Here is a 23,234-nt window from a genome sequence, read left to right on the forward strand (position 1 = left end):
AGAATTGAAGTAAATACACAAAGGAAAAAAATGTTAGAACTTTTTAATGGAGAGAAAATGTTTCAATATTTCATGATACTAAAATAAATACCATAGTCAAAATTATTCTGCCACTATATGAGGGCACAAGCAATCTCTGAAGAAGTATTTTTATTAGAAAGTTGTCACCTCTTTCACCTGTTTTATAAAATATCACTCCTGTGCTATTGGTTAACAATCAGACAACAGTGAATAAAGCCCTCAGCTGACTTGGGTTCTTGTCTCTCACCCCCTACGTTGCCCTGGGCAAGTTAGTTTCTCCAACTAAATACAAAAGGTCCAACTTTGTTATTTCTTTTTTCTTAATGTTTATTTATTTTGAGAGAGCGAGAGAGAGAGAGAGAGAGAGAGAGAGAGCAAGCACGCAGTAAGAGGGACAGGGAAAGAAGAGAGAGAATCTCAACAGGCTCCATGCTGTCGGCGCAGAATGACACAGGGCTCAATGTCACAAACGGTGAGATCATAATCTGAGCCAAAATCAAGACTTGGTGCTTAACCAACTGAGCCACCCAGACACCCCCCAACTTGGTTATTTCTAATTGGAATTATGATGACAAGTAGTGTTGATTTTTCTTACAGCAGTTCTTCAGATTTGCTATTTCTTCATGAAAATATTATAAAATAGAAATGCTGGAGTTATTTCTACCTTTTGGAGGAGGAGTCATTTAAAATAAGCCATCGGTGGGGCACCTGGGTGGCTCAGTTAAGCGTCCAAACTCGGCTCATGTCGTGATCTCACAGTTCCTGAGTTTGAGCCCCACGTTGGGCTCTGTGCTGACAGCTCAGAGCCTGGAGCCTGTCTTCGGATTGTGTGTTCTCCCTCTCTCTCTGACCCTCCCCTGCTCGTGCTCTCTCTCTCTCAAAAATAAATAAAACATTAAAAAAATAATAGTAATAAAATAAAATAAGCCATTGCTTGAATTAAACTATCTGTAACGAACAAGTTAAAATAGTTACAGTAACAAAGTACAGTAATTGATCAAAGTATAGGTGAAAAAGTTAAAAAATACACATAACTTGCTTCAGAAAGATTCAAGGTCATTACTCATTTATGTCTTTGGCATTATTAACAATAAAGCATTTTACATATTAGAAAATAATATCATTTTAAAGTTATAGAATATGTAGGACCAGTATAAATGAAAAAAATTTTAAACTCCTTCATTTTGCCATCTGCAAAATACTGACTGTACTTTGTTAGTATACCAATGGTTAAAATTTTCCTTTTTAAGTAAAATTTTAGGTCTCCTAAGATAACAAAAACATTTATGCAGTTATAAAGAACCTTCTACAGGGGCACCTGGGTAACTCAGTTGTTTAAGTGTCTAACTCTTGATTTCAGCTCAGGTCATGATCTCAGGGTGGTAAGATCGAGCCCTGCATTGGGGTCCACACTGGGCATGGAGCCTGCTTAAGATTTTCTCTCACCCTCTGCCCCTCCTCCACTTTCTCTCTCTCTCAAATTAAAAAAACAGAAAACAAAACCAAACTTCTACATGTCACTTTTTATTATTTTTATCATTATTATTATATAGGCAGACTGCCACATATTTTTTACAAAGCTTGCCCTATATCCTCATTTCACATTCCATTTGACTTCTTAAAAACAAGACCTCATGTTTTAGTCTTTTATGACAGACATTTTCACCAACTTTGAACCAGTAACTTCACCAAAATTTATATTCTTTTGTCTACATTTTTTCAAATTGTTTTTGAAATGGGATTCCTAGTTCCTACACTACCCTAGGGATTATATAAGAACCTTGTAGCTTTACCTGTCGAGACTCTAGAACAAGCAAAAGGCAGGCACAAACAGGTAAACTTTAGGAGAAGGATAAGAAGAGTAGACATGGGACAAATATAACCAGGTATTTAAAGACATTAAACATTCTTGTGCCTCTTGGCTATTCTAGGCCACCAATGTCTAGTAGGTACGTAATGCAAATCACACAGATAATTTTAAATTTTCTACGAGCTACATTAGTATTAAAAAAAGAGGTAAAATTAATTTTAATTATATATTTCTAGTCTATCTAAAATATTATCATTTAACACATAACCTATATAAAAACTGAATTATTCCTTTGCATTAAGTCTTCAAGATCTAGTATGTATCTCACACTATAGTACATCACATTTTGGACTAACCACATTTCACCACATTTCACGTGCTTAATACCCACACGTGGCTATGGTTATCATACTGGTAAGTGAAGCTCTAGATCTTCTATATTTTGATAAAAGAGCCTTTAATAACTGCATCGTACTAGAAGAGGACCAGAGGATTTATAACAATCTTTAAATATTTCAAAAGAAATAAACATGTTTTTATATTCCCCAAGGAAGCGGAAGCTTAGAGAAGCAGGCTTTATTCAACTTTCCCTAACTTTTCTTTCTGATAAACACAGCTGTCCACGGAAGGAATCAGAAGCCTCAGGCAGAAGTGACTTCTCCACCACAATCCACTTACAAGTCGTGCTGAAGGGTGAAGGATTCCACGCAGGGTAAGTATGGAGTGTGAGAACCCTACCTGATGCCCTTCCAGATTCTCCCAAACACCTTTGATTCCACATTTGGTTTTCCTGCTTTTGCTTAAAAAGTGTCATGCATTTTAGTCTCAAACTTATTTGATATATCTGCTTTTCTTCAGATTTTAATAATTATTTTTCTAAACTTCTGTTGCCTGACATGGAAGTCACTACCCACTGTAGCTTTTTACACTTAAGTATATTAAATAAAATCAAACACTCAATTTCTCAGTCACACATTTCAGGTGCTAAGAGGAACATGCTAGTGGGAAGTTTTTTTTTGGACAGCTTTGTTCTAAACCAAACTGGCAAAAATACCTAGATTTGTAACTGTTTTTAACTTGGTGACTAGTCTTGGTGTTCTTCCTCCTGGAATAAGTCAGGGTAGTTCGTCAGATTGGGACAGGGATGCCTGGATCCCAATCCAGGCTCCACCAGCAACCATGACTAGACTGTACGTGTAAATTTACTTTTTCTAGCTCCTTTCTCACCGACAAAATACAGGTGAATTAGATGACCTCCCAAGACAATTCCAGTGCTTATGTTATAAGACTATATGCTCTATTTCTAATTATTCAAAGTTATCTTAGCAGAAAGCACTCGAGACTTATCTCTTATAGTTATGATCAGGAACTCTAAAACACATAAAGAAATGTTTTTTTAATTAGAATAAAGTTCCTTTCTATAACGACTTAGCAACCGACCTTAGGAAACTATGATGCTATTCTGCCTCAGGCAGCAGAATGCAAAAAAACTGCATAGCTTTTATGAACATCAAATCTACTGGTATACACTACATGTTCTTGACTGCTCTGTCAAATTATGGGTGTTATATTAGGCACTGAAAATTCCTGCTGAATTAGCAAATTTTAAGCAATTTCGCTAAGGACAGTTGTACATGTTCTTCCTGTGGTCAATTTACTCATATGGGCCCATCTGAATTCTTTCAACGTTACAAAGGGTATCTTATGATGATCAGTTGCCACAATCTGAAATGCAGATTTAGCAATTACCTGTATGTTAAAATGATCAAGAATTGCAATCAGCTCTTCTTTTCTAGTAGAAACCACGGTGCCTAGTTAAGAGAAATACATAAAATGATTAGACTGTTTTCAGGGCAAAAAAAGGGCGAAAAAATAAGCACTTATTTACAAATACAAGCATTATTATTTTTGCTATGTCATCAAGAATATATACACATCTGAGAGAGCTGGATGCTACAGTAATCAAGACACAAGTACACAGAGGAAGAAGCGTGGACACCATGACGGTGCCTCTCTCCTTCCCATAGCTAAACGCTTGTTCTTCTTTCTCACCTATCTCTTCTTCTCCTTTTCCTCTGTGTCCTTCTCCACCTTTTGCTAACCACCTCTTTCCACAGGTGCTAGAAATTACAGGGTGAAAGGAGGTCTGCGGGGGAAAACGAAATGGCACAGCCTGTTTCGAGTGGACCCAAACTCCGATCATTTTGGTTCTACTGTACAATGTCCTGGGATAAAACAACTCTGTGTATATATGTATGTACGTAAACATGTGTATGTACATATACGTGCAAGCAACCCATGATCTGACATGAAAAAGGTTTCAAGAGATTAGGAAGAAATGCCCTTCCAATGAATACCTGAACAATCACTTTACTCTGTTTAACTGAACATTTACTAATTTATATGAAAAGACATTCGTAACTAACCTGTTTCACTTTTTAGTTTATAAGATCGACTTCCATCCATGCTGATGTGTTGCTGCACAACTATAGAGTTACCGTACACATTTGCTCTATAGGCATCATCTCCTCTGTTCCTTAATGTTATTGAGATATCTGCGGAGCTAAAGCAAGAAGGTTAAGCTAACTCACATGAATGTATTGTGCAATGTCAGTACTAGGTTACTAGAATTTTAAAAACCTCCAAAGTAATTTGCCTAATTCGTTTGAAAAGTAGTTTTACACCAGCATTTGATGGCTGATAGGCTACTACAGGATAATGCTGAATATATAATATCTAATAAAAAAATAGAGAAAAAAGGTTATGGAAATACTGACTATTCTATCCATAATAGAAATGCCACAGTCACACAAAAACCATTTAAGTTTTGCTTGTTTCAAATCATGCAGATAAGTTATACACCCTCCTATAGGCAATGTGTAATACTACACTGCCTGACCACATAATAAAGCATCATGCTGACAGCAAGCCTTTAAGAATGATGAAGTAACAATTATGGGGAAGTAATCACATCTTCCAAGAGCATTAGAATCAAAGGAAGCAACTTTCATCTTCCAAATGTATGGCAATAAAAAAATGAAAGTATTTGATATCAAAAAATGCAAACAGAACTCAAAATTTCTTAAAATTCTATTGATATTATAAAAATTATTTTTAAAGTTTTAAAGAAGTTTAAAGCATTTATACTCATGCACACTTTAATACAGGAAAAAAAATCAATCCTTATTTTTCTACTTTATTTTAAAAATAAGACTTGGTATAAAAACATAAAGTGTTAACGAAGTACATTACTATATACATACTCATAATTTCCTTTACACATAAGAGCAATCAAGATTTTTTTCTGCTTCAGATGAACATCTGCTAAAAGGCTAAAGCCTTTTAAAGCAAAACTGCTTTAACTGGTAATTAAAAGAAATCTTTAACAGAACTTGTTTTCATGAATTTATAATCATATTCCCAAACTGTCCCCATTTGCAAGAAATACAGAAAAAATACTCAGGATAAACTTCAGCATAAACTAGTATTACAGCAGACACCCTGAAGGGTTTTGTTAGCTCCCCACCCTCTCCTTCACCAGTGCCAGAGCAGAGACCAGGTTTAGTAGCCCTATCAGTCCCCACCCTGCCCTCCAGGGATCCAGCTAAATATAGAAATCTAACAGGAACTCGGAAAGAGTCCCTTCTTTAGAAATTCAAATTAAAGGGGCACCTGGGTGGCTCAGTTAGTTAAGGTTAAGTATCTTGATTTCAAACTCTGGATTTCAGCTCAGGTCATGATCTCAAAGTTTGTTGAGTTCAAGCCCCGCAATGTGCTCTGCACTGCTGGTGCAGAGCCTGCTTGAGATTCTTTCCCTCTCTCACTTTCTCTCACTAAACTTTAAAAAAAAATTATAAGAAAAAAAAAGAACTGGTAAAATTCAAATAAGGTCTGTAGTTAATAACACAGTACCAGTGTTAACTGCAGAGCTTTAATAAGAGTACCTTAGTTACTTAAGATGTCAACATTACGGGAAATCAGATGAAGGGTATAAAGGAAACTGTACTATCTTTACAACACTTCCATAAATCTAAGTTATTTCACGATAAAAAGTTTGAAAAACAAACCCAAATGAAGGCACAACCAAGTCAAGAGCTGGTGATTCCTTGAGGCCTCTGAGGACTAGAGAAACCAATTTGGGGCTTTATACTCGGATGAGCAAGCAGAACACGTGCAGAGGCTAGAGAGAGCAGCGAGAGCACACACCAGAGAAGCCCCTGGGAAACCACCTAGACAGAGTGAGAGAGACATGCCCACAGATACCGGCAGTGAACCAGACACAGAGAACATACACTGCCCCCCAGACTAAGACAGTTAGACATGGATGACTGGATGACTGTACACACAAAGACACAGAGTAATGAAGACTTGACTAAGTAATAAGGAAGAGAACACACACTCTGGAGACAAGGAGAGAGAAACACATTCACAAACCCATACACCTGTCACATGTGACAGAGGGAAGGGAACACCACACAATACAGTCCATTATGCAAGGGGGTGAGGGAGGTGGAGCAGAAGGGCTGCTGCATGGACCCAAAGGAAGAGACAGGCAGACAGAGGCCTAGAGACAAAAACACAGAGAAAAAACCAGAGACACAGAAAAGAAAGGCCCAGAGACAGAAGATCCAAGGTTGTGAGGTCTCTGAGTTCAGTTACTCATGAGACTCGATTGTACTCCTTCCCTGCAGCTTCTAAGAAATATATAGCCCCGAATTTTTACAATAAATATCCTTCTTTTTTTTGGGGGGGGGGGGTTTGTTTACTTATTTTCAGAGAGAGCTAGAGAGGGAGCAGAGTAGGGGCAGAGAGAGAGGAAGAGTGAATCCCAAACAGGCTCTGTGCTGTCAGTGCAAAGCCTGATGTAGGGCTTGAACTCAAACCCTGAGATCATGACCTGAAGTGAAACTGAGTCGAATGCTTAACCGACTAAGCCACCCAGGTGCTTCTAACTCTCCTTTTGGAAAGCTACCCTGAGCTGGCTGGGGTGTGTGTGTTTTATTGTTGTTAGTTTGTTTTTTTTAAAGAGAGAGAGAGAGAGAGCGCATGTGCGTGCACAAGTGCACATAGGAGAGGGGCAGAGAGAGAAAGAGAGGAAGAGAGAGAATCTTAAGCAGACTCCACACCCATCACCCAAGCGGGACTGGATCTCATCACCATGAGATCATAACCTGAGCTGAAATCCAGAGTTGCACGCTAAACGACTGAGCCACCCAGGCGTCCGTGTGTGTGTGTGTGTGTGTGTGTGTGTGTGTGTGTGTGTATGTTTTTAAATCAGAAATACCTAATTAGGACAGATATACTCCAGATAAGCTGTAATTAATGAGATTTTTAAAAGTTCCTCAGTTGATTCTAATGAACAGAAAAGTTGAAAATCATCAACTAAAGTATAACAGGAGAAGGGTAGCCGGCCTACAATATGGAGCAAAAATATTTTACTTCATTAACTCGTATGATTACCTAGTATTCAGTGAACGTATTTCATGAAAACATTTTAAAAACAAAGTGACTAGGGGCGCCTGGGTGGCTCAGTCGGCTGAGCGTCCGACTTCAGCTCAGGTCATGATCTCACTGTTTGTGGGTTCAAGCCCTGCGTCGGACTCTGTGTTGACAGCTCAGAGCCTGGAGCCTGCTTCGGATTCTGTGTCTCCCTCTCTCTGCCCCTTCCCTGCTCACGCTGTCTCTCTCTCTCAGAAATAAATAAAACATTAAAAAATAAATAAAGTGACTACATGTATTTCCTCTCTGAATCATCAAACATGTCTCTTGATTAGCAAACATCTATTTTGCTAGTTCATTCCTGGCTCCCCCTGATATTTAATAGCCACCTTTAGTATAGTGACAACTTTGGAGGCACTGGTATCCTGTTGTGATGTGAACTGAAAACTCAAAAAGTTAGGACTGAAGAGAAAAGCCTCCTAATAACTGTACCAGGAGACAGGGGCACCTTTGTTGGGCACTCACTGCTGCCTCTTCAGCATACTGATGTGGCTGATCCTCGATTTTGGTAAAGAGCCATGGAGCCCAACATCCGTAAATACAGGAAACCCTTAAGTGAAGAGCCTATAGAAGAGGGTTCTTTAAGAATGACAACACAAACAAGCAGTACCACAGAAAGAATTTGGCCTCTTTCTCAACTCAAAAAATCTATATGCACAGAGGTATCTGGCAGCAGCACACAGCAATGGAACAAGGAACAAACCATATAAAAATATGATGCATCTGCTGTCTCTGAATAGCCAGCTCATCTGCAGTTAAGTTCTGCAGCCTTGAGTAAATACATCAGAAACTTACAGCAGGACTAAGAGTTTTTGTCCCTCCATAAGTCACTCCCATTGCTGCAGCTGATGTCACATCCCAAGGCAACCAGGGTTGGTATTAAGGAAGACGAGGGAGAGAACAGTGAACTACATATGTTCAAGAAGAACCTGAATAGAGAGGGGCATGAGACCTTGGGGCACTGAGAGAGGTTTCCCTGGGAGAAGCTGTATTTGGGGCATTCATTCACTACCACTATAAAGAGCTGGGGGCTGAAACAGAGGTGACCTCCAGGCAGAGGGTCTCAGGGCCCGGTTCTCTGGCTTCTCCAAACCACATTGGGGAAGACTGCTATGGAGAGCTAAAACCCCCAACAACGGCAGCACAGAGCCCAGGTGCTACCTGTGGGGAGTGTAATGTTTCACACGGGGGGAAGGAGAGTCCTGGGGACTCTCTCAAACCTGTGCCAGGCAGACCTCCCTCAGGGAAAGCGGGACAGCCATATAGATTTTAGGTGCAAAATTGACTAAGACTAGAACTGAAAAGCTCCATGAGCTGATTCTGTAAAAAAATGATGACAGAATCAAAGACTGTAAAATATGAAGAGATTCAGAGATATCAAGTATTTTAAATGTAGAAGGGGATGACTAGGGGAATAATAATGGTTTTGGAAAAGCTGTTTTTAAGCTACTTTTTCAGACAAGGTCTGTAAAAAGGAGACTGACCTCGGGTTAAAGCTTTTAACTGTTATTAACTATTTAAAATACATTAATTTTCCTATAGGCAGCTGTATCATTAAAAGTTGGTAATTTGTGTAAGCTAGCTTTTCTCTTTCTTTTTTAAAATGGTATTCTGAAGACAAGTTTCAGAAAGAAGTTTCTGTGTTGGTCCAGATACTTCTCAAAATGGAAAAAAACAAAACAAAACAATTTAATTGACACATAAAACCCTTAGGGTTAGATAAAAAACTTATTTCTTTTCCTGAAGCTTCTATTTGAAAGATCAATGTGTTATCTGATAAGGTGACTGTTATCACTAAGTGATTGTTCAGACAACTAAGAAATGTATAGTTAAGTAGAATGAACTGAAACCGAGCTGGAGCCATTAAAAATGTTGAAGTAACTAATTTTTGACTTCAGAGATCATTTGGCTGGGGACTAGGGAGGGAGGAGAAGACCGTGCTGGGCTGGAGCCCAAATAAGATAAGGAGAGACAGAAAATATGCTGGAGAATTGTTACCAAATAGTTGTTTTCCAAGGCCATACAGCATGGGAAATGTTTCCTGTGTATGTTTACCCCCTTCTCCTGAGTCCACTTGGAACCCTGGCTTGGGTTACTATTCCTACGGCTTCCTGAGAAATACATAAGAAAACTGCAATCCCAGTTCACATCGTCCCCATTCTATTTTTTAGTCATAAAATTGAAGAAGTTACATGGAAAGAACACTGAAAAGAAGGAAAGTCTATCATATGAGAAAAACGGTATCACTGTTAATTATCCACGTTCCCGAAGTTCTGGGTATGGGGTGTCCAAAAGAGAAAAAAGCAATGGGAGCGGCCTCACTCAGCGAGGTAGCAGAACAGAGTTTGGGACTTCGAGTTTTTAGAAGACACAAGAACCCCTTCGGAGTTATCTGAGGCAGTTTTAAGAAGAATAAGGAGATCGGCCTGAAGAGCGCTCCTAACTGGCAAAAGGCCCTAAGTCCATGAAGATGCAAACTGGGCAACTTCTATGAAGCTGCATGAAAGCAAGTCCTATCAAGAAGAAATGTGTGTGTAAAGCGAAGGAGGGCAGTTACAGGACAACTCTCCAAGGGTCAAGGTGGACCAACAAACAGGCACGTGGGTGTAGTCCTCAAATCAAATCCACTTGCAAACCACCTGCATGAAGGACAAAAAATCAAAGACACTGGAATACTTTTTTGGAATTCTTAGCGAACTGGAGGCAGAAATCTTGTGCGGGGACCCCTGGCTGGTTGCTGACTCTGCTTTTGTCTATATCATACCAACATGGACTTGATCAAGCTGGGTTTGGGTCAAGGGCCAGGAAAGTTCAATGTTTATAAATATCCCTTTAAGCACAAGTATCATGGAGCGCTTGGGTGGTTCAGTTGGTTAAGTGTCCGACTCTTGATTTCAGCTCACGTCATGATCTCATGGTTGAGATCGATGTTGGGCTCTGCACTGACAGCATGGAGCTTGCGGGACTCTCTCTCTCTCTCTTCCCCTCACCAGCTTGTGGATGCACCTGCGTGTGCTTCCTCTCTCTCACACAAAATAAATGAATAAACATTAAGAAAAATAAAAAAAACTGGGGCACCTGGGTGGCTCAGTCGGTTAAGCGTCCGACATCGGCTCAGGTCATGATCTCACAGTTTGTGGGTTCGAGCCTCGCATCAGGCTCTGTGCTGACAGCTCAGAGCTTGGAGTCTGCTTTGGATTCTGTGTCTCCCTCTCTCTCTGACCCTCCCCTGCTCACGCTGTCTGTCTCTCTCAGAAATAAATAAAACATAAAAAAAAATTTAAAAAAAAAAGAAAAATAAAAAAACAGAAGTACATAGATTTTATCATTGCTTGTTCTTTCTTCCAAAAAGTTAACAGAAATAAGAGTATAAGAGGCAGGCATGTGGCAGCACTTTACATGAGCTTCCGTCTGGACAGCTTAACAGGAACAGTGGGCCATCCTGGCAACAGGGCGAAAAGAGAGGTCTGGAAAGATGGGACTCTTCTCCAATTCTGGGAAGACAATTCAGTTCCTACCATGTTTACATGAACTGGGAACCTAAAGCAGCTGCTTCTTACTAAAGAACTAGAACATACATGTAGAAAGCAAACACTTACTTCTGTCCATCTTTCACAAAACCTTTTAAAGAAGAGCCTCTATTGGTAGCGACTGCTTTTCCACCAAGACCCACTATGAGAGCTGTGAGCACTGCACTCTTCCCACCTACGGAAACAGGTGTTGACGAAATCACATTTATTAAGGAGACAGAATAGAGGCTGATGCCCACAATTTGATGTAACAAGATTTCTGAATGAAAATGTAAATTAGTTCTAACACTGAAATGAAGTGTTATACTTCAATTACCATTTTTTTTAGCAAACTTAAAAAAAATTGTATATATCAAGAAATACTTAGCTGTTGCAATTAGAAAAAAAAGTAGTATAATTCAGGAATCAAATTTTTGCCACTAATAAGTAAACAAAAAAATGGTTGACATCTTTCCAACCTAAAATGCTCATTTTTTCATCTTGGTCCATCGGCCTATTAAATAAGGTTATCTTTCTAATTGCACACAGATACTAAATTCATCTAATCTTTATCACATTCTAATTTAGGTATAATTTACTTTTTCCACAAACTCATGAAAGTCCGAAACTTTTTAACAAGCCCTGAATGCGAGCAAGCTCCAGAGGGACAGGGTGTTGTCTGTTTTATTCATGCGGTAGCACCAATAGTGGCCCATAACAGACACTCTGGTATTAGTTGAATGAATAATGATCTTAAATATGAAAAAATCATCAGTCATACAGATAAATGTTTCTGTGTAATATTTTGACAACTATTATTCCTAATTTGATTATTCATTTGCTAACTTTCTGAAAAGGATACTTCGTTTTACCCTAACATATAAACTATCACAAGCTGAAATTTCAATATCAAAACAATTAACCAGAATATGCAATCATTTTCTGAACTCCACAATCAACCGATTCAATCAACTCTTACTGGCCCATCATTTTCCACAATATACCCTAAATTAACCAAAATACACCACTGGCTAACCTGACTTAGCTCCTCGAGTGCCTTTCAAGTCTCTGTTCTAAATCTCTCCTTCAGTTCCAAATTCACTGCCTCCACTATCTGCATTATTTCTTCTTCTCTAAGTTTTATTAGTAAAATAACAATTTCAAAATTTAAAAAAAAAGGAAGAGAAAAGACCTAGTTGTAGAACCCACCAGTCTCTCCTGACTTCTTGTCCTGTGGGAGCTCCAGCATCCCTCTATCCACTCTCTCCTGCAAACAGCCTCCTCTGGACTGAGTATACAGCAGGGGAAACAGAGCAACTAAACAGAGGGCGGAGCTGCATCCACTACCATCCTGTTCTAGCACCACTGGCAGTGCACTCTGGCAAGCCTCCTCTCCAGGCACTGGTCAGTCAAGCTGTCGACAGCTCACGCCTGGCTGGTCCATCACAAAAGCTGCCTAACTGGTCTTTCTAACCCTCATGCCTCTCCCCTTCTGATCCATTCTCCACAACGTGGCCAGCTTGCTTCACAAATCTTGGCCATGTCATCCCTTACTCACAAACTGTAATTGGCTCTCCACTGACTTCTGAATAAAACACCAGAATCTTTATCATGGCATTCAAGATCCTCACCGGTATCACCTACAACACTGTCCCTCCAGCATCAACTTCTGCCCTTCCCTGCCGTGTAGGATATGATAAACCCATATAAGGCTGTTCACCACCATCCATGCACATCTATTACTCCCCTCCAAACCTTTCTGATAAGCACCCTTTGCCTGGAACATCTTAGCTTCCTCTTCCCCAATGAGGCCTAAAGATCTAGAATTTTCATTCAAGTACCACCATAAATACCACCTCCTCTTTAAGCTTTCATTGGCCACAGTGAGAGTTAGTTTCTTTCATGTTTGGATTCCTATGGCACTCTATTTATGCTCTATTATAACATTTAATAGATGTAAGACACAGGGCTGCCTCAATCACAATAAGGCTCGTTTGTCCACTCTTCTACGGTATGAATACCAAGGTAAAAGGAGTCAAAACAGTAAGTAGGAAATGTTTATTCCTACTATATAGTGAACCTAGAGTTAACATTATTTTTTTAAAGTACAGACTAGCAGCAAATACTGAAAATACTCATTACCACATCCCAAAGGGATTTATCAGCACTCACAGTCACCTATCTTAAAAAGTTAATGCACTCTAACTTCAAAGTACTACTCCAAGTCAAGTAAGAAGGAGGGCAAAAGCACTTACTTCCATTGTTGCCAACAACAAAGTTGACATTAGAACCAAACTTAAAGGGTCCAAGCATCGAATGACACATGAAGTTTCTTAGCTGAATACTCTCAATTATTCCAACTTCTGCTGCAGTCTATTAACAAAAAAAAAAAGAGAGCAAGAGAGACCATTATTAATCTGTCTAATAAACTCGTTATAATCATCTAAGCATTTGGAGAAAGATCAGCAGTGTTACTAATGAAAAAAGTTTTAGTAAGTGAATAATCTTAACTTCAATAAGTAAGATGAAATTAAATGGGTACCTTCAATAAGTAACTACTCATTCTCAAGTCCTTAAAGGATCTAAGACTTTTCTCATGTAGTTTCTTAATATGATGATACTAACATTTTGAGTAATTTTTTTGTTGAAGTGTGGCTGCTTTGTTGATTTTGAGAATTTTCACAACATTCCCAGCCTCTACCCACTAGATGCTAGTAGCACACACCTAACCCTGAGTTGTGACAACCAAAAATTTATCCAGACACTGCTAAATGTCCCCCAAGGGGGGAAAACTCCCCCTTCGTTGGGAACCACTGTTACAATAAAATTTCCTGCATTTAGAGCATCCCTGAAAGAGGATTATCCAGCTATGGTCGGAACAATGAATTTGCTATAGATAATTCAAAAACTAGAGCACATGTTCTTAAAAGGTAAGCCTGTTTTTTTGGTGACTTTCTGTGTCTGTCACTCATGATAACTATGACTTTTGCAATGTATAAAGAATATAGTTTCTAAAATCTGAAAAACACAAAATCATTCATATAGTGTAAATATAGGTCAGCATTAGAATTTTATAAATGTTTTAATCAACAGTTTGGCAGACAGTTGTCACACTTTGTAATCAGAAACACCAAAATAAATCAACCCTATTTTACCAAACTTTCCAGTATTTTTTGAAGAACCTTAATGTTTCCAACTTTTAAAAAAAAAATGTTTACTTATTTATTTATTTTTGAGAGAGAAAGAGAGAGAGAGACAGAGTGTGAGTGGGGGAAGGGCAGAGATCGGGGGAGACACAGAATCCGAAGCAGGCTCCAGGATCTGAGCTGTCAGCACAGAGCCGGATGTGGGGCTTTAACCCACAGACTGCGAGATCATGACCTGAGCTAAAGTCGGATGTTTAATCGACTGAGCCACTCAGGTGCCCCGATCTCCATCTTTTTTAACAGTGACTTGAAAAACTCCCTGGCTCTCTTCTTCTGGACACCACCTTATTAAAAACTAGAAACATTTATATCCTCGTATGAGTAGAATATTGGAAACTATGGTTGAAGGTTTTTTAAAATAACTATTTTGACCTAACTGTAGATACAGTTGTAAGAAATAATACAGAGAGATCCCGTGAATTCTTTATTCAGTTTCTGCCCATGATACCTTAAAAACTGTAGTACAAAATCACAACCAGGATATGACATTGATACATCAAGATACAGAACATTTCCATCGCCACAAGGATCCCTGGATCATCCTTTTACAGCTAATTCACATCCCGCCCAATCCACTCCCACCTGAACCCCCAGTCCACTAATCTGTTCTCCATTCCTAGAACACTGTCATTTCACAAATGTTATAGTAATGTCTAGGGAGCTCCTGGGTGGCTCAGTCGGTTAAGCATCTGACTTTGGCTCAGGTCATGATCTCATGGTTCGTGGATTTAAGCCCTGCATCGGGCTCTGTGCTAACAGCTCCGAGCCTGGAGCCTGCTTCGGATTCTGTGTCTCCCTCTCTGTGCCCCTTCCTTGCTTTCACTCTCTCTCTCAAAAATAAACATTAAAACAATTAAAATTAACAAAAAAGAAATGTCTACTGTTGCCTACATCAGGAGTTCACTGGTAAGTAGTATTTCATGGTAGAGGTGTACCACAATATTTAACCACTTGCTCACTGAATGACATCTGTTGTTGTTTCAGTTTGGGCTATTACAAATAAAGCTATCAACATTCACATATAGAATTTTACGTGAAGATATATCTTCCATTTCTCTGGGACAAATGCTGGGTTATATGGTAGGCAGGTACATGTTAAAAAAACAAAACAAAACAAAAAAAAAACCAGCCAAACTATTTTTCAGTGTGGCTATATCATTTTACACTCCCACTAGCAATATATGAATGATCCAGTTTCTCTGCATCCTTCCCAGCATTTGAAGTCATCATTGTTGTTTTTAACTTCAGTCATTCTGATGGGTGTGTAGTAGTATTTCTTTGTGGTCTTCTCAGTTTATATTTCAATAATAAATGAATTAAACATCTGTCATGTCATCTTGAAGCCTACAGAGTCAGTGGTCATACCTACTGCTTCGTTCCTGTTATTGGTAATTTGTGTCTTTTTTTCCCTTTGTCAGTCTTAGTAGAGGTCTGTCAAATTTACTGATTTTTCTAAAGAACAAGTTCTTTGTTCTACGGTTTTCCCTAAATGTTTATAATAGTTAATATAAACTTCAGAGTTATTTATATTCTTTTCCCTTAGGTTTTTAAACACCATACTGCCTTTCCTGATATTGAGTTATCAAAAATATGGCATATGAGCCAAACATAAGAACCATGCCAATCCAAAAATTTTGCACTTACCAAAGTAGAGGTACCATTAGTGAAAGAAACTGTACATTCATCTTCATCACCATCTTTGTCAAAGTCATCCAACTCTTCTTGTCTTGGTCTTTTGGCATTTTCAGGAGAGAAGAAATTTTCTTTTCTTTTGGCCATCAGGTCTGAACATATATTAGAGTAACAATGAAGTAAAATAAGACAAAGCTTAAGTTTTCAGTACTATCTCCATTTGTTTTTAGTTTAAAGAAGTAAAAATATCATCTGTACAGAGGAAGGGGGCCACGAGCCAAAACACACAGGTGGCCGCTTAAAGCTGGAAAGGCAACCAAACAAATTCACCCCTTTAGTTTCCAGAAAGGAATAGCCCTATTGCCACCTTGATCTTAGCCCTAGGAGATGAGCAGATTTCTAACTTGCAGAACTGTAAGATAAAGTTTATGTTGTGGTTTTCTTTAATCATGTGCACATGCTACGCTAGTTGATTTTACTTCGGAGTTATTCATCGCCAACGTTTTATTGATATGGGCCTACCTAAATGTTTTGACTACTAAAACTCACAAAAGGTTAAAAAAAACCTTATTTGTGAAACTCTGGTTTCTAGTTTCCTAGATCTATTAATAGAGATGCCATAATGTCTTCTGGAAGTATTCCAGAGCAATCATCCAATTTTTCAGATAAAACCATTAATTTTAAATCATTTTCCCAAAGAAGCATATTTTGAAGTCATGATGCCTAGCACCAGCAGTTTACTTAATTGTTCCCTAAAGAAACAATCCATGCTAGATTTTTCCAATGTACTATAAAAATTATGCCCAGAAAATTAATGTACTTAAAATTACACAAGACTTTTTGAACATATAAATACTGCACCTCAAGTCAAAGCCAAAAGTCTGTGATTAAAATTAAATGTTATAAGTAGTCTGATTGTTACTTTCCTTGTTCTCTCTAAAACACATTTAAGACTTACAATGATACATACCTAATAACTTTGCTGAATAAATGGAGAGAAAATCCACAACACAGGTAATCAAAAATGTCTAAGATACAAGGAAAGAATATGAAGAATGGTTCTAGTCTCAACCCATTTAAGTCCACCAAGGACAATGTATCATAGCAACCAAGTTTTCACGAGGTACCTGGGCAGCGAAAGAGTAAGTGAGGTTTTCTCTCTCTTAATTTTGGACTGAAGGATTCCAGTCAGTCCTCACTAGAGATGAAAGCCATATATGATGACATATGCACACAGGGCAACAAAGGCAGTCTGTGTGTGTGTGTGTGTGTGTGTGTGTGTGTGTGAGAGAGAGAGAGAGAGAGAGAGAGAGAGAGAGAGAAAGAGAGAGAGAGAAGGGTGGGGGGACTAGTTGAATGGTGCTCCAAAGAGATTATGATGTAGACGTGCAGGAACCAAAACGGGGCCTCCAGAGAAGGAATGTGACCGAGGAAAGGAGGGGAAGGGAGGAAGAGATATCCATATATGTGTTTAATTTTTAAATCCACTGCTTTCCAAATTCTATTGATAGAACTGATCTGGCAGAAATATGAAATATCTGTACACATTTTGGAGGAAGTGGTCTGGAGAACTATCATTGTCAGGTTGTGTTATTTTGACAATGTATGCCTCATTAAATGAACTAAGTGGTCTCCCCATCCTTTTAATGCTCTGAAATCACTTCAACTGCATGACACATTAAATGTTTTTTTTGAAAGTAAGAAAAAACTAGGCTAGGGGCACCTGAGTGGCTCAGTCAGTTAAGTGTCCGACTTCGGCTCATGATCTCGCAGTCATGAATTCGAGCCCCGTCTCAGGGCTGTGCTGAGAGCTTGAACGTGGAGCCTGCTTCGGATTCTGTGTCTCCCTTTCTCTCTGCCCCTCCCCTGACTGCACTGTCTCTGTTCTCTCTCAAAAATAAACATTAAAAAATTTTTTTCAAGAAAGAGCTAGGCTGAAAGTCTAGCAGAAAGTAGAGATTGTAAGAAAGTTAATGAAATCATTTACATTTCTTTCTTGTATACTGGTTTTAACAGGTTTACTATATCCTTCTGAATCAATTTTGTGTTAATTTTATTTTTCAAAACACTGATATAACGTAAACCCTCACATTTACTAGACAAGATTACCTTATGTTTTATAAGATCCTCAGTGGTAGTCATGACTCCTTTCATGCAAATTCTATTTAATTAAATTTTGAAATATTTTCTCTAAAAATTAGATCTTTGCTTTATCAAATCTAGATTTTCTTTAATAGGAATATTTTAATGTTTATTCCTATTTCTTGTACAACCAAATATAAGGGATATGCAGTGAGTCTAGAGTTCAGTCTCTCATTCTTTCTCCCAAAGTGCAAGTTACAAAAGCAATCAGAGACTTCCACTTACAGGAAAATGAAATAGATCTACTTTTCCCTGTTCCTTCAGTTTAGTAAAACTAAAAACTGCAGAAATCATATATAAAGCAAACATAAGAAACATAAGACAACTCTCAATTAGAAGAAGTAGAGTGGCTAGGGACCTCAGGACCCAAGGAATGACATCAAGGTTCCCAGAGATTTGTTTTGCTTCAAATATCCCAGACTTGGAGAAGACAGCAACTGGGGAAAAACAAACAGGTGCAGGGGGAAAAATTGCCTAATAAAAGCTTACTCTCTCTAGCCAAGGGACCAGATAAGGGCAACCTGACATGACAGAAAGCTTTTAGAAAGTAATTGCTCTACACCAGCCAAAAACCACTAAAAAAGGTGGCATCTCCTTCTACTCCCCCAACGACACACACATTAGCAAAGGCTAAGTGGGTAGCCTAGACTATCACCTTACAAGGCCGTAAGGAGGCATCTCTATGCCCCATTTGGGCCAGTGTCAGAGAAGGTTATGTAGGCCAAGCAAGGAGTCATAATGGTGTCGGTGGAGCCTACCTAGAGAGCCTAGATGTCCACCCTGATCAGGCACTAATAGGATGCTATTTACTTCTCCCACTCCCTGCTGGATGGTGTCACATGAGACCTTTTACCACTGCCCAGAGAGGTAAAGAGGCCACCCTTGAAAACTTCATGAAAACCACGTGGAACGCTAAAATCCCCACTCATACCAGCAGTCACTGTGGCTAAGAAAAGAGCTTTGGTAAAGTTCTATACCTCTGAGTCTTAGCATCTACAGCCCAATACCATAGGGCAGCCGTTCTCAAAGGTTGTGGTCAATTTCTTAAAAAGTACTAAGGAAACCAAAGAGCTTTTATGTTTACACCTATCAATATCTATCATATTGTACATTAAAACTGAGAAGCTTTTAAACCAAAGAACACACATGTACGCATTCTGTCAGTCCTCAAAGCAATGGCATCATCACATGTCTCATAACCTCTGGAAGACTCCATTTACTCATAAGTGAATGAGAGTGAAAAAGGCAAATAACATCTGACTATTATTATGAAAATAATTTGACTTTCTTGACCCTTTGAAAGAGTCGCATGGATCCCGGGCCACATCTGCAAACTGCTTAGTACAGATGCTACGATAAGTACGTCCATGACACAATGCCATAAATTATAAGGCGTAGCTAGCAAGCAATTAAGTTAGAGCAGCAGAGTAGAAGCCAACCATAAAATGACTTATAGACTTGATATTCAATGTGTGGTCCAAGGACCAGCAGGTAGCATTTACATCTCCTGGGAATGTATTAGGTATCCAGAATCTCAGCCCCCTTCCTAAACCAAATGATTCAGAATCTTCATTTCTAACAAGATCTTAGGAGATTCCTAAGAAGAACCGTTAAAACAACATTTAAAAACTTAGACTTCAATCTATCCTGAAGGCAATTAAGAATTTAATCATGATATCAGATAAAATCCAAAGGACATTTACCTAAACAAATGTCTGAGACAATATTAGCATTACAGTCACAATTACATAAGATTTAACATCTTTCTAATAAATAATTGAATGTTAATTTTGAATCTCTTACACAGGTCAAAACTTGAAAATCCAACATATTTCTCCAACTATTTAACAAGAGTCAATGTATATTGGTTTCAGCTTATTGCTAACTTAAATTTCCTGGAATACCACCATGCCATTATTTTTCCCAAAATATCTCCTTCTCACCCACCCATCCTCAGTTTCCTTCTTAATTACTGAGCAATAATTTATTTATTGTAGACAAGCAAAGAGGAAGCATTACTCTTTGGTTTTCCCCACATTTAATGTCCTTTTACATACTGTTTTCATTAATGCCCAATAATGATCTTGCAGCTAGCAGGCACTCAGACATAAGCTGACTGATTTTTAGTATTTTACCATATAAAAAAATGGCAGTTTTTCAAGTAAAACTGGGGGAAGGAGATGCATGTAGGTAAATGTGATAAGCTTCTTACAATGAATGTGAGATTCTGTACTACACAGAAGATGGTGTGCAACATGATGACGATGTTTTTTATTTGCTGTGCTTGGCCTAGGATTTGCAGTTTGCTATTAGGTTGCCATGGTAACATGCATCAGACACCGAAGGATTCTACCTTTTAAAATAGGAAACACTTTGTAATTTAATGATAATGGATTTTTAAAAACACATATGAATGTCCTGAGTGTTAGATACAAGTTAATACAGTAAAACTGTTTCTAAAAGGCTAGAGAGACCAATAAACAGATGCAAAGAAAAATACTTTTAATATTCTGAAACACACACAAAATGGAATTAACCTCTGGGATTTTTAATACATCCATAAAAGCTCCTTATGTGTTTATTTACAATAAAAATGTCAGAATGAAGGAATATTTCTCTCCCTCACAGGAAGCAAATCAGAAGGAGAAGAGTAACAAATATGCAACTATCAATAAAAAATATGCTCAAGAAGAAAAATCAATAACCAGGAGTTCATTATTGCAAGTAAGTGAATAGGAAATGTGATGGATCAAATACTTTTCAATAGGATTTTAAATTCCTAAATTTTAAATTTTATTGTGATCCATCTAATAATTCATACTTCTCATTAATATCCAAGTAGGGACTAACAGCAGTGAGAACAGACAGAACTGAAATTATCAATAGGAAATAGCAGTTAAAAATAATGGCAGAGGTGCCTGGGTGGCTCAGTCTGTTAAGCATCGGACTCTTGATTTCCATTCAGGTCAGTGATCTCAGGATTTGTGAGCTTGAGCCCCACACCCAGCTCTGCACTGATAGCACAGTGCTTGCTGGATATCTCTCTCACCAGCTCTCTCTCTGTCCCTCTCCCCCACACACATGCACAGTCTCTCTCAAAAATAAATAAACTTAAAAAAATTAAAGAAAAAAATAAAGACAAATTGCTGCTGTACCTGAATGTGCAGTGGACTGTGTTTACCTCATCCCCAATTCTGCCCTTCTCACTGCCACCAACATACTCAATTGTGCATTAAACAATCTCATTTTTAATGTACTGAATTAATTAAGCACACTCTTGGGACATATCATAAAATCATAAAACACGATAAATATTTAAGTGAAAAAATTCATTAAGTCCATCTATCAAGTAACTCCAGATCAGCAAAACTCGGAAATACTAAGCACAGCATTTCAGATAATAAAATGTGAACACTCAGATACATGTTTTAAAAACATCCCTGTGGCCTCAGTACATGGGGAGCATGAAACAGATAGTGGAGAGCGGCAAAAGAGATAGCCTCTAAAGGATGAGGGGCACTGAACAAAAGCAGTGGCAAGATCAGTGAAAGAAACAGAAGAAATCAAGAGATTTAAAAGTATGAGGAAAGTGGGGAAGTACAATTAACATTTGTTGAATATCTTCTTTAATCCTCAACATTTTTTAAGTACTGTCCTTATTTTACAAAAGGGGATATTGAGGCTCAAGAAGACATTTTGCTCAGGCTTGTGTTATCAGAGCTCAGATCCAAACCCAGGCTTGTCAAAACCCAAAGTCAAACTCTTCAATGCCCAGGTTCCTCCAGGCATCAACAACTGAATTTGTTTATAGGTAGTGAAACTGGGTATTAATCTACCCATCTTCTTATCTGTTTTTTGTTAATGTATAAAGCTACAAAAAGGATTCTATTGTGATTATCCTAATGTTACTATTTGAGCCAATTAAAACTTTGGGCTTTATAAAATTTCATCTTGTGTTTCATTTTTAGAAACAATATTCACACAATGCTAACTGCCATTGTAAGTAGATAGAGCAGGTCTGGAAGGAAAAGAAGTAAATAATACCTTTATTTCGTTTGGAAACACTGAGTTTGAAGTGCTCCTTAGGATACTGAGATGGTGAGGCCAATAGACAGTAAAATATACTCTGCAGCAGGGGTGGAATCGGGAGTGTTGCTAAGAAAGCCACAGAAACTATTTTGAGTTGGTCACTAGGGAAAGTACGTTGAATGAGAAAAGACATCTGTCATGAACTAGTGAATCAAAATGCTAACATTAATATAAGTGACTACACTTGACCCTCAGTCACCTGGACTTAGGAGTGTATGTGTATACAGAACTGTAATATGTAATTATGCCTTTAATATAATGCACACTATTATGGTAAATTTTTGAGTTACTTGTTTATTCATTCTTGAAAGTCAAAGATAGCTTTGGTTAATTTTCCTAACTTAGGTCTAAAAATGATTAGTCAAGATTTAGGTAGGTTTTATATAAAATTATACATCTAAACACCGAGTGAAATAAACTTTTGGGGTATAAAAATGGATTCTCACTTTAATAAATTTAATATACCATTTGTACTTATTTTTTGCCAGGCTCAATACTAAATGCTTTATATTGATTATACATTTAACACACACGTATTTAAGAATCTTGCCCACTAGGTACTACAGCTATTTTCCTCCAATTACAGAATAAGAAATAAAACTTAAAGAGGTGATATCAATAAACCCAGTCGCTCAACACTGGTTTTCTTATACAAACACATATTTTTTAAGCAATATTCTAGTGATCTCCAAACTTTCTGCACTCATACCCATTCAGGGAAAGAAATTTTGAGTACACATTTTGACATAAAATTATCACTCTGTGTATTTCACACAGTACTTACTAGAACGAGATGAAGTAAATGGTAAATCTACGCAGAAGTTCTAGTATGTTCCCTCCCACCCACACAATGTGGAACTAACTGTACGCCACTGCATAGGCTACTTTTTTGTTTTGTTTTATTTTTCTGCTATTGAATATTTTAAGACATTATATAGCAGTCCTCTCAAACTTACGGAGTTTGGGCTCCCCCCCCCCCACNCTCGCACTTAATCTCCTACTCATGAAATATACACAAAGTAATAAGCGCTCACATAAATTCTGCCTTCAGGGTTTAAAAACAAAATAGTTACTCTTTCCAAGAATTATCACAGTTTTATCTCAAGTCTTACTGGTCCCCTCTCTCTATCCTTGACTCTAGTATTCCGCAATTCCCAGTCGCGGCTCTTCTTCAGTTCATTGCCATGAGCAGAAAAGAGGGAAAAGACATGCCATCCTAAAACCTCCAAACACGTCACATTTTAATTTTTCTAGGTAATCCAGTCTGAGTTGTCATAAAGCTGGGACTTAACAAATGCAACTTAAGTGCTGTCTGCATAGATCTCC

The 23,234-nt window shown here is 38.2% G+C and overlaps 1 protein-coding gene across 2 annotated transcripts in view; it reads right to left on the reverse strand.

Annotated features, from left to right (window-relative positions):
- Nucleotides 1–23,234, reverse strand: part of SMC6 (structural maintenance of chromosomes 6) — a 78,507-nt gene that overhangs the window by 54,821 nt on the left and 452 nt on the right. For both annotated transcript variants that reach the window (XM_077750934.1, XM_077750932.1), the window contains exons 2-6: nucleotides 15,690–15,829; nucleotides 13,095–13,212; nucleotides 10,930–11,035; nucleotides 4,258–4,394; nucleotides 3,581–3,642 (exon numbers count right to left, since the gene is read on the reverse strand). In XM_077750934.1, coding sequence (XP_077607060.1) covers nucleotides 3,581–3,642; nucleotides 4,258–4,394; nucleotides 10,930–11,035; nucleotides 13,095–13,212; nucleotides 15,690–15,824 — 558 coding nt within the window. In that variant the 5' untranslated portion in view covers nucleotides 15,825–15,829. The remainder of the gene's footprint in view (nucleotides 1–3,580; nucleotides 3,643–4,257; nucleotides 4,395–10,929; nucleotides 11,036–13,094; nucleotides 13,213–15,689; nucleotides 15,830–23,234) is intronic.

The sequence above is a fragment of the Crocuta crocuta genome, unplaced genomic scaffold, assembly GCF_008692635.1.
Source record: "Crocuta crocuta isolate KB4526 unplaced genomic scaffold, BGI_CrCroc_1.0 scaffold129, whole genome shotgun sequence".
In the NCBI taxonomy this organism is placed as follows: domain Eukaryota; kingdom Metazoa; phylum Chordata; class Mammalia; order Carnivora; family Hyaenidae; genus Crocuta; species Crocuta crocuta.